This window comes from Seriola lalandi, unplaced genomic scaffold (assembly GCF_002814215.2).
Source record: "Seriola lalandi dorsalis isolate HSWRI2012SDOR001 ecotype SW California unplaced genomic scaffold, Sedor1 jcf7180002054827, whole genome shotgun sequence".
In the NCBI taxonomy this organism is placed as follows: domain Eukaryota; kingdom Metazoa; phylum Chordata; class Actinopteri; order Carangiformes; family Carangidae; genus Seriola; species Seriola lalandi.
This window is the reverse complement of record NW_019525380.1, coordinates 2,627-14,849: the sequence shown is the minus strand read 5'-3', so window position 1 is coordinate 14,849 and position 12,223 is coordinate 2,627. Positions and strand designations below refer to the sequence as shown.

Genomic DNA, 12,223 nt, shown 5'->3' with positions numbered 1-12,223 from the left:
CTTGTGTCTCTCTGTGTCGGCTGAAGGTGTTCGAGGCGTCAGACTTCGGCTCTCACCCCCTCTTCTCAGTGGCACAGGGAGGAGTGGACCTGCAGCAAGTGAGTATTGCCGCCTGGGGGGGGGGGCAAAGTGACGGGGGTCAAAGGTCACTTCATCACTTCAGCCTTTTTTTTGACGCAGGCTTTGAAAGGTGTGAAACCACTTACACACAACCGTGTAATAATGAAATACGGTCAAACCTTCAACCTTCATTCCCTGTTGAATGTGAAAGATCCAGCAGAGGAGGAAGAACAAAAAGTAAAAGTACTTGTGCTGAAAACAGAGGCTTCTTTGATGATTGAATCAATGTACGTAATCGCTTTAAAAAAGAACAAATACGACAAATTGTTGCACTAGAATCATGAAAATGAACCCTAAAAGTTGATGCAACAGACGAGAAGACTCAGTGTCGTTGATAAAGTCAGAATTATGAAACCAGAGGACGAACTGTGCTGACAGCAGAGGGCCGCTCTCACCTCTGCTGCTGCTGAAGTCGGCTAAACAGCTTCTGAAGCAGCCTGACATGTTTTTAAACTCGTGATAAGGAGGACACGTCGTTGGCGGCGATGGCGGCCTAATTTTCATGTCGCATGAAAAGTAAAAATTTTCATTTTACGGGCAACAATCGCGGTCACATGTTGCGATCGTCATTTCCGATCAGTTCACATGAGCGGCGTTTGATTTGAGACAACAATACACCAATAGGTACAGTGAGTACACGGTGTACTCAAATATCCAATTGGAGACACAGATTATAAACGAAGGCATTTAAACGTCTCGTTTATAAAACCAAAAATGTCTATAGATGCAAAATGCCACGACGAGTTAATGCGTCGCCTCTGAACATCCTGTCTGAATTTTTGTCTGGTTTTTGGAGACATCCCTTCATATCACACCCTGAGCTGTGCAGATAAACAACCAACCTCCATCGAGCCAGGGACAAAAACCACAGGACCTGAGTTCAATCACACCAGCGCTTCGCTGTAAATTCACACACGGCTGCAGCGGCATCGCTCACATGGTCAGAGTGGTCAAGGATCCCAGATTAACACCTCTGCACCGAGAGGGTCAATAAATATGACTCCTCTTCTTTTTCACATGAAAAAAAGAAAGAAAATGCAGTTATGTGGTAACCAAGGCTGAGTGAAGATGATGACCATGAAGGAAAGAATGAAAACAAAGAGATAAAAAAGAAGAATGAAAAGGGAAGGAAAGTGACAAATGGAGATTGGCTTGACAGAAAAAAATACTTACGCAGGAAGATAAGGGAGGAAGATAAAAGCGAGGGAAGAGATTCAAGAAACAAAAGAAGTCAAAACAGATAAACAAAGGCAGCAGCTTCTCCTGTCGTATCAGTTTTATTCTGCCTGGTGAGTTAAAAGCAGAGAAATCAGCTGTCAAACACGCGGCACCTAAACCAACCAGAAACACAGTCTGTTAAATATTATTAACGTTTATTTTTTCTCTGACCGCTCTGAAAGCAGCCCGGAGACCAAAATGAGCATGGAGCAGATTGTAAAACGGCCGTGCAGACGTTCTGCTGTAACTGCAGGGATGAAATGGGAAAATTCAAAGGGTAATTTTGTGTGCTCCAATCTGAGGTACAAGAGGGAGCAACCGTCAAGCATGTTGTGCTCAAACAGGCTTGAAAATGTCTTCACACGATGCTAATGATTCAGTACAGGAAGTGGGGCGCCGGGGAAGTACAAAAGAGTCATGATGCAGTCTGAGAGGTGATAAGTGATTTTTCTATGATTATTTTGAATGCTTTTTTTTTTTTTTTTTCTTTTAAACTGTAATCACACCGTACAAGTGACATTTCCAACAAAACAAAATGCTTTTTGCTGCTCAAAATGAGCTTCTGTGTGTCTCCTTGGAGATGGAAGCAGAGCACCGGCTGATCCGCTCTCTTCCGCTGAGCGTAACGAGACGTTCAGAGCCGGCGACCGGTATCATGAACTCGCACGGTGACGACTCACCCGCACACACACACACCAGAGAGCCGGGTATCCCGATTACACAACACCTGTGTGTAGTGTTTAGACCACGGCTTCCCAACCTGTGGGCCGCGACCCAGTAGTGGGCCGCGAAGGTATCGCAAGCCGGCCGACAAATCGTTAGCGAAACACTACAATTTTGATGAAAAGATATGAATGATATTTTTAGATGTTTTAAAACAAAATGATCTTTAAAAACATAAAATCAATCGGATTGTGCACAAAAGATTTACATCCATGCTAAAAACTGTGAGTATCAAAATGGATATCTGGTTAGCAACAGGAAGAATTAAAAGGAAAGAGACAGACGGTGATCCCTGCGTATAGTTACAGGGAGATTTTCAAGTGGGCCATGAGTCTGGAAAGGTTAGGGTAACACCTCCTTGGTTGTACTTAATATCTCACAGTATCCTGAAGCAACACGCCGCCACCGTCGCGGCCCCTTGCATTGTTGTCAACACACAGTTCCAGTTTTCGGTCTGAGCGTCTGTTATCTCAATCAGACGGGTATGAATGCCGACGGCGGCAGCTCCCTGTCCTCTCAGAGATACCACGGCTGGTTAGCTCCGACCATCAGCACGGCGGGAAGGCACGTCGCTGTCCCCACGCTGCTTTGTTCAGTGATCAGTGTCCACGTGTCCCCCCCGCGTGGTAACAGATGTTCGCCCCCCCCGCCCACCACCCAGGCCTTTGATGCAGTTTTTAAACATGCAGAGAGTGAGGGTGTGAATACAATCATGTAATTGTTGTTGGGGTTTTTTGTTGTTTTTTTTAAGAGTTAATCAAGAGTTCATTTTTGCATCAATTTATGCTTTTTTTTTGTTTTTTTTTCTCCATTGCACCTGCACCAAGAAACAAGCAGATGGGCTGATTTATTATTTTTTTACCATTAATCTCTCAGAGCTGTTTCAGGACAGTGTGATGAATTGTCTGGATGCTGGCAGTACATCACAGTGTAGGTCAACTCTGATCATACAGTTCTGTTAAACCCAATCTTGTGGCTTTTATCTACATTTTCTCTTGAAAAACACATTTCATTACAAAAAAAAAAAATTTAATGAGATATCAGCCTTTAAATGTGACTTTGACATTTACCATTTCCTGGTTGTCAAATCTTCTTTTGACGTCTTTATGTGCTTGGATATCTTTATTTTTGACACATATAAGTTTGCATTCATAAATGAAGCCTGTGATTTTGTTTTTTGTTTTGTTTTTTTTAGCACTTCAAACTAAATTGCGGAGATGAATTCAATTAAATTGTCTCTTTCCCGACTAGTTTTTTTATTCCCCCCCCAGTGAACCGTGCACTCTGCAAACACTGCTGCACAAATAGCTTTCATGTCAAGGGCAAGGCGGGGTGTTTAGATTAGACTATCCATAACTGAACGTTCTGACGTCCGTTCCTAGCTGCAGAGAGAGCGTGTCACCATTATTAGCCAAGTGTCCTTCAAACCAGGCACTGAACCCGCAATCATTGCTTACACATTTATTTCATGTCGGTCTCAGAGTCCAGCCTGGGGGCAATAAAATATTCCTCACACATTAAAATACTTTTCATGTATGTGCCCGCGGTACACAGAGTCATCTCGGGGGTGTGGATGTGTGACGGCTTCAAACAAATAAGCAAATGTCACCTGTTGAATTCCTTTTCTCATCCCCTGCCTTCATCTCTGAAAACTGCTGGATTGGTCCAGAGCGTGATGGTCTGGCACTGATAGCTAATGTTAGCAGTGAGGCTAAACTGGGCAGGAAGTGGAAGACTGTGGTGATGTAGCGATCACTTTGTTTAACCTCTAAAAATGTGACTAGCTGAATACCTGTTGTCCTCATTTCTACAAAACGATACGGTGAATAAACTCAGGTAATACTAAAAGATCTACTGGTTGAACTTATTTTATTTTCTACGAGTTCAGACAGACAGAATATTGAAGGGCCTCCATGTTTTTCAAATGTTCTTTTTGACTATTATGATTATTATTATCTGCCTGCAGGCACTAATCATCAATTTCAGTCTCTATTGTTTCCAGTATTTTGTCGTTCTGCGCTTCAAGGTTTAAACCTTTTTTGCCTTCAAATTCACGTGGGTGTCTTTTCTTTTTTTTATTTAGATTTTTTAATTCTGTATTCATTAGTTTCGGTTTTCTTGAACTTTGAACTGTGCTGTAAAAAGATGCTACATGACTAAAAGGAGCTATTTGCTAATGCTGTACGGCCAAAAATAATGAAATATCTGCCTCAATAGCAGATCACGCTCGTCTTTTGTGAATATCAAAACGTGGATGCGAGTATGAGCCCGACCCAAACCCGAAGCCTTTTCACTAGATTTTGTGTGTCAGGACTCATCAGGTGCCGACGTTGATTTTAAATCCTCTGAATCAGTCAAATAAAACTGAGGAGAAGTCAACTCTCTCTTAAGCTTCATGAATATATTACAATCTAAAAATCCCTGATGATTTCTTGTTGCATTTCTTGATTTCGCTGTAACATTGATTTATAGTCCAGCTCTGTGTCGTGTTCCCTTCACTGGCTGAATTGCAGGCGAAGGTGAACTGACTGACTCTTGTAATTAAGAGGCGAAACCATCAACTCGCAGAGTAACACACCGAACACGCAAACTCGCCGAAGGTTAAATGATACAGGGGCCGAACCATGTGGCTGAGTGACTTGAGTTCAGATTAACCGTACGTCTTGAGAGACACGTCGCCGGACAGAAGCGGCGGACGGACGGAGACGTGCAGACAGGCTGACAAATGGACGTGTGGGTTAAAAGACAGAAAGAGAGACAGAGACAGACGTGTAGAACAGAAGACCACTTTACTCCATCACACTCTCCAGCACACTGACAGCTCAGTGTGCTGGAGAGACAACTTTAGCTAAGTGGTGTGTGTGTGTGTGTGTGTTGCGTGTGTGTGTGTGTGTGTGTTGCGTGTGTGAGAGAGAAACACTGTTTGTCAGGCACAGGGCCTTGGGAGTGTCAGTTAAAGCAACAGCAACACTAGCTAATGGAGGCTCCACGGGACTGATGGGAGGAGAGAAGGAGGGCGGACATGACAGGTAGAGAATGAGAGAGAGAGAGAGTGAGAGAAGGGAAGAGGAAAGTGGATAAACTCTCCAGTTGTGGCAAATCTCTCTCACAACCACAATTGGCTCCAACAGCTGGATGAGGATGAGGGAGGGGTACGTTGTGACCGATAAGACCCGATCAGGAAGTGAACGCGGGTGTGCGTCTCTTGTTTCTGCCTGTCCAGACTAAATCTTAAGGAGTTTTCAAACTAAAACTGGGTCACGGCAGCGTTCAGGCGAATCAGGCACCAGGTGTAAAAGCTGCCGTCTTAATTCCTAAGGCCAGATGGGTTTTGGGTAGTTGTGGGTTTTGAGATACTTCCTTAAGTGTCTGATTCTTCCAGCCCAAAACTGATGTTTCCATCAACTAGCGGGATCATTTCTGGTTTAATAATGGTACAAAATCTGTTTGATTCTGTGGGGGAGAGAAGAGGCTTAACCTTTCTGAAAGACAATCAGCTGCTGTAAGCCACTGTTGAGGTACCTTCCAATATGGCTGCCACAGGTTTAAGACAGAAGCAGGAAAACTAAAAATAAAAGACAGTGAAGTGTGAGATGATGTGTTTGATGGAGGGAGATAAGAATGGAGGGAAGAAAAAATCTGGACAGAGGAGAAAGAGCCAGACAGAGGAAGGAAAAGAGAAAAGTAGATGAAAAGAAGAGGTTTGGGAGAACGGCGGAGGAGAGTTAGTGCGGAGTGAAGAGGCTGTGCGAGGTGATTAATGCTTTTAATTCATTATTTAGGCCACAGTCACACAGAGGGGAAGCAGAGAGCCAGAGAGAGAGATGAGGGCATCATCTGTTTACATGGAGCTTGTGGGTAAAATCACTCATTTGCTTCCTGTTGACAGATTCATCAGCCGTCGTCATGTTTTCTGGGATTTAGCATTAATCTTTATTTCCAGATTATAGCTGTGAGGATTTCTCACTGATACGATCAAATGGAAATTAGCTGCGATGACGCATTTGAACGCTGGCAGACATTAAGCACATGGAGTGAGTGAAGAAGTAAGTAGACAACCGAGTGAGAAAAAGTTTGGAGACTAGTGTTAGATCTAGTTAGGGACTTTAAATTGTAGCTGCAGTTTACAACAGGTAAAATATCAACAGATAAATCTTTGAAAAAAGCTCCCTTCTTCCCCAACATGTCACCTGATTGACATGACTTCTCCATTAACCTGTTCAGAAATCATTTAAGAAACTTCAGTTCTTTTCTCATAAACATCACATTCAGACTTTTTCCTCATAATCAAACTCAATCCATGTGATTTCTGTCCGTACAGTGTGAACAGGAAGCACTGGTAATCAATGCAGCATAACGTTTCATATGATGCACATTTTATCTAAATGTAAAACATATTAGCTTCACATGTAGCTGGTTTTAGGTTCAGTATTTACACATTTGCAGCGGTTCATCCTCAACATCTTTTCATCAGTTTCTACCACATTAAAGCTCGACTCATGTTCCCACAGGTCTTATTTTTACCTTGACTCTTATTTTGACACTCTGTGCAAACTGACAATAGACAGGAGACTGAGGAGCTGAAGTATTAAAAGTGCACGCTGAAGGGCCAGAGAAAGCTTTTCAGATATTTTTATCAATAGCCCTTCTATTTTATGAGAAAATTCTGTTTCATCTGGACCTCTTTCCTCCGCATGCACAACCTCCTTTTAATGCAATATAACACCAAAAAGCTATTATAGGCCATTTTCTCAACAGCTCTCCTTTTCTGTTTTTTTTATCATAGACGCTTCAGCAACCAGTTTGATTTTAATCTGGTTTTAAAGGAATCGTGTAATTTGACCGTTCAAAGCTTCTGTTCTATTCAGTTAAACAGCTTTTAGTCTTAGTTTGGATTCATCTTCTTTTTTTCTCTTTCTTTTTTTTATTTGAATACAGATGATGAGGAATGTAAATGTAGAAAACTATTCAATGTAGGAGCAGGATTTCTAATAAATTTAAGTATAAATCCAAATAATGATATGTTTCTGACATAAACACATATGGATACAGATCGTAGGTTTGCGTAACTCCCACGCTTTTTCTTAAATTTTTTATTACATGTTTTGTTGTAATTCCCATAAGTCTAGTATAGTCTAAAGGTCTGTGTCCATGTGTAGTGTGATTATAGATCAGCTCTAGCTTCTATATTAATACTGTGAAAGTATCAAAGCCTCAGTCCACAGAGAAATGCACACAGCCTGTATTCAGAAACTGAGCCTTAAAACCAGCCGTCACGACTTCTGCAACTTTGTGATGTCACAACGAAGCAGTCACCAAACCCCGCCCACCTGGACCCACCATCCATACCTTGCAGGATTTGGTTTCTCTGAGTGTTTTTACCGGAAATCTGCTATATTTTTATTGGATCACTCATTGGATCAGTCAGCCAATCAGAAGAGAGGCTCAGAGCCTCCTCTCTTCTGATTGGCTCACCGACCTGTTGTTACTAGAGCTCCAGAGAGAAGCCTGAGAGAGGAGATGTAAAACTACACTGAGTTGGTTTTTGATTCTTAAAACCACAAATATATCTTCTTATGGATCAACACTTCAAATAAAACACTGGAGACATTTTAAAATCTGGATCTTTAAAAGCTTTAAAGGACAAATGATTGAATTTCCAGCTGCTCCAACATGGCTCCATTTGTTGTTTGTTGCTCATTTGTCCCTGCACACTTCATCCCGGATCCCTTCTATATTAAGAAACTGATAAATATTCATGAGAGGCTTGCATAGTTAATTAATATATGTATTAATAACATTTGAGTTTTGAAAGGGTCATTATCATGCTTGATGTTGAGCTCCACCAACCATCGTTAATACTGAAGAGCAGGCGTTCCGGCCGACAAGATTCATTATAACATCCAGAGGACTAAACAGCTGGAACGTGTCTGACCCACAAGACAAGACAGCTTTAAAATGTTGGCTATTATGGCCTCAGAGAGGGAAACACTTGATTTGTTTCATTTCTCATTAAACAGATTTACAGCAAAGTGAAGGAGAGAGCGTGGCATTGATCAACACTCCACAGCCATAACAATGTAGATCTTGTGATAGTAAGGATTTGGAGTATTAAAGGGTAAAAATCAAAATGCAGAAAATAGAAAAATAAAAAATGAATGCAGGTTTTATGTGTCGAGGGAAAATAACTAGAGTAACTACTTCACAAGGTGATATGTGCAGACGCTACTGTCCTGTAAAAAAGCAGGTTATTGTGACCCGTAGTTACGTTTCGTTGTTTGGCGACATGTTGTTATTATTGTAACCATGACAACAAAGATCGTCTAATGTTAAGGAAGTACTCATTTTAACCCAAATTACAGCAAATGAGACGGTTTGGCCTACGGAGGATTTTCACTTTGTGTCACAAGCAGTGCCACATGGCTCCTGTCGCCTAGCAACCTTCACGATGCGTAACTCCCTCCCCCTCTGTTGGTGGTGTTTGCTGCTATATTATTTTCATCACCGACACGCAATGAATCTTGGGATAAGTTGGGCCACGAAGGATCCACCAGTTGGAGCCTTCGTTACGGGACATCCTTTTCGCGCCTAAACCTAACCAAGCCAATATCGTTTATTACTGTAACCACGGCGACGAAACTCCCAGTACGCCACTGTCGGTACAGTCCAAGCGTTTATTATTGTAACCAGCCGCCGTAGAGGAGCTTTATCAGGAGACACTCCTGTGGGTCGTTTCAGAGGGTTGGAACAAACCACCATTAATACGTATCGCCTGCTGTAGTTAAGTTGAGATCCATCATGACGTCCAGCCAGGAGGGATATGACTGCTCAAATCAAAACCATTAGTCCACTCTCACAGAGAATGTGTTAATGAGTCGCTACAATAACAGCTGGATTTATTACTGCTGAGGTAACAGAATCATCGGTGTTGCACAGCTGCATTTTACCCAGTAGAAAGAGCGTGTCTCTGCCTGAGACTCAGCTACTAACAGGTTAACCCTCCTCTCCCAGATATCAGCACAAATACTGGAGGAGTCGTTTCCTTAACAAAAATAAGCACTTTTACTCCGAGAGGACCACAGGGAATTTTATTCCAGTTAGAAGTGACGTCCTTTACTGAGACTCATAAACGTGGGAGCAGAAGTGCAGCAGCTCCTCCTGCCTGCTGCTGCGTCTCTGATTCATGCTGCATTAAGCTGTTCAGCATTTATTTTTTGAGTAAGGGCCTGCATGGACCATTTGGATTCAGGCGTGTGATGGAGACTTACAGGTTCGCCACCGTGCATAAATATTTACCAGCATATCTGCAGATGAAGGAGAGAGATATTATAGAATCAAGGAGGCCAAGCACACCCAGGTCGATTTAGCTTGTAGCCACCTCTCTTTTTCTTTTTTTTCTGCTGCTGCAAACATCCTGTTCTCCACATCCCTGAGTTAGCATCAGGAGTCAAAAGTTCAGCAGCAGTGGCAATGCAGACTGCGTCAAGGATAACAACTGTGAAATCTGTTATATAAGGTGCGGTGAACCTCAGGGAGACACACAAACGCACAAAATATCTCTCTCACGCACACGCAAGTCCTCTGCACGCATGCACACCAACTTTGTCCCTGTGCCTGCACACACACACACACACACACACACACACACACACACACTCAGCCCCAACCCCTCTCCCTGTATCATGCATTGCCTATGGAGGTGTTTGTTCTCTTTGAAGTTCAGTCTGGGATTTGGAAAGGCCTCTAAAAACTCTTTAAATCATGATCTTGGAGAGATAAACACAGGCGCTCTAACAAGGCAACGGAGGCAGGAGTCACAGGAGATTCAGCCAGGACGGATGTTGGAGTGAGAGTGTTTTTAGAAACTCCTCTATTGTCTCTGTGCTGCAGAGTGGAGCGTTGGGAAACATTAATCCTAATGATATTATGACAAAAAGGTGCTTCCCTCTGTGCTCAGTGTGGAGATGAGATGTACAGAAATAGCGTGTGCAGGGAAAAGGCCTTTAACTGACAGGCTTTCCTGGGTCTTTTAAATGGTTTTATGGGCTTTGTGTTATGAGCTCCAGAGATCTTGAAGAACTGTCATTCTTTATCATCAAGCTTTCAGAGCTGAGACGTTTTTTTCGTGGGTGATCACAACGTCTGTATCTATATTAAAAATCTAGAAGAATAAAACGATGTGTGACACAGGTACTGGCAAGAGTGTGGGTTTGGTTTTAGAGCGGGGGAGGAAAAAAAAGTAAAAAATATACTGAAATTATAAAAGAATATCAAAAAATCAAGCGAAATATTATTGTGAAATTGGCTGTCAAGCTTTTTTAATAATGGTCATCTAATATTAAAAAGACAAAAAAAGAAATGCTATATAAATTGTTGAATTCACACATCATTTATTTTCACTATGGAAACGGGTACAACAGTGACAGTTGGCACTACCATGAATTCAGGCAGAGAGGATTTAACCACGTGTGCGAGCATAAGATTTTTGCTTTTATATGTTTCATTATAAAAAAATGTTTGAAACCCATGAAGCAAAATAGTTGCACATTCTGTCATTATGTTTAGAGACACGGGATTGGACATCACCAGGAAGAGAACAGAATAGCAGTAGAAGGAAACAAATGAGATTTTATTTGAAACTATGAAATTCTAAGTTAGAAGTGCATTTTCACAAAAACCGGGACAATTCGTGTCCCGGGAAAACCAGGACGGGTGGCAACCCTAGGATCCGTGGTCTGATTGGTCCGTGATGTTAAAACGCTTGAAAAACCACTGCACTAACGTTGATTCTTCAGGGATTGGTTACTTTATGGTAAATCAATGTTGTATTTCCATCTTCGTGCAAATGCCTCTGTTCTTTGCTTCCTTCGCGCGTTTCTAGGAGAACACTGACTGTAAATAATAATACCGATGTGCAGAGAGATTTGCAGTATTTTCAAAGCCCTGGGTTAGCCCATTGTTTGCAGTGTCCTCTGCTCAGACTGAAAGCGAAGCCTCCACCGATAAGACGGAGGGCAGTCGTCTCTATGTAGCCTGAGAGGTGAAGCCCAGGGTTAAAAAAAAAAGATACGAATGCAAGGTAAATTTGAAAAGGAACCTTTTTTTTTTTTTTTAAATCATTTCTTGTCTTTTCTCCTCTTCATTTGAAAGCTGGAAAAATCTTTTAGAGAGATAGAAACTGTGAGGGTTGCTGCATTAACAGGATTATGAGAAGTGGGTGGGGACATGCCCCCACCTCCCATCCCTAGTGGAAATTACAGCCTTGGGCGCATGAACGTGTTGCATGGATACAGAAACCTCCTTTCTGCATGTAAACCTTGATTTTATTGACACTTCTGTCTTTTTTTCTCTCCTCCAGACATATGCAGTACAAAGCCACTACGGCATTCCACACTCAGAGGTAAAAAAAAAAATGACAGTCTAATGATTTAGATGTTTTCCCGTGAGGAACATGACAATGAGTACTTTGCTTTTATCAGATGATTAATTAGATTTCTGTCATCAATTCATGCTTGTCTTCTTTCTGTCTCTTTTGCTCTCTCAGTTAGCGAAACTCCACCAGTTGTCGATGCAGCAACAAGGCCTGGCACCCATCAGCCAATCAGCTACACAAGTTCTGCCTGGTAGGTACACACACACACACACACACACACACACACACACATACACACACACACATTAGGGTTAACTCTCCATTCAAGCATGGGAAAAAAAATTTTTTCAAACTGTAATGACCAAATTCAAAATTTTAAATCTATGAGCTCAACAGAGCATTTGAAGTAGTTTGCTTGAGCACCAGCAGAGGGCGCTCTTAAAATTCATTGTCACTGATCCATTGATGACTTATTGATCGAGGCTAACAAGTAGACATGGAGGAGGAGGTCGGTGAGAAGAGCCGCGCTGATCGGATAATCGCGACACCGAAGCATCTGAGACGAGTGTGTGTGTGTGTGTGGAAGTGTTCTGGTTTTACACTGGGAAAGGCAAAATGAACAACAAATATGAGGCTCTTTATTTACTATTCTATGATGTTTTGATGTATTACTACAATATAGTTTGTTTGTGAGGCACCGTGGTGGTACTGTGGTTATAACTGTTGCCTCTCAGCGAGAAGGTTCTGGGTTCGAATCCCAGGTGTCTGCCCTTTTGTCTGGAGTTTGGA

General features: G+C 42.1%; 1 protein-coding gene across 1 annotated transcript in view; it reads left to right on the top strand.

The window, feature by feature from the left end:
- LOC111669961 (poly(rC)-binding protein 3-like) overlaps nucleotides 1-11,684 on the top strand; it is a gene marked incomplete at its 3' end in the record, with an annotated part of 114,757 nt that extends 103,073 nt beyond the window's left edge. The window contains exons 10-12 of the mRNA XM_023426475.2: nucleotides 27-98; nucleotides 11,420-11,461; nucleotides 11,606-11,684. Coding sequence (XP_023282243.1) covers nucleotides 27-98; nucleotides 11,420-11,461; nucleotides 11,606-11,684 — 193 coding nt within the window. The remainder of the gene's footprint in view (nucleotides 1-26; nucleotides 99-11,419; nucleotides 11,462-11,605) is intronic.
- Between the last annotated feature and the right edge of the window lie 539 nt (nucleotides 11,685-12,223).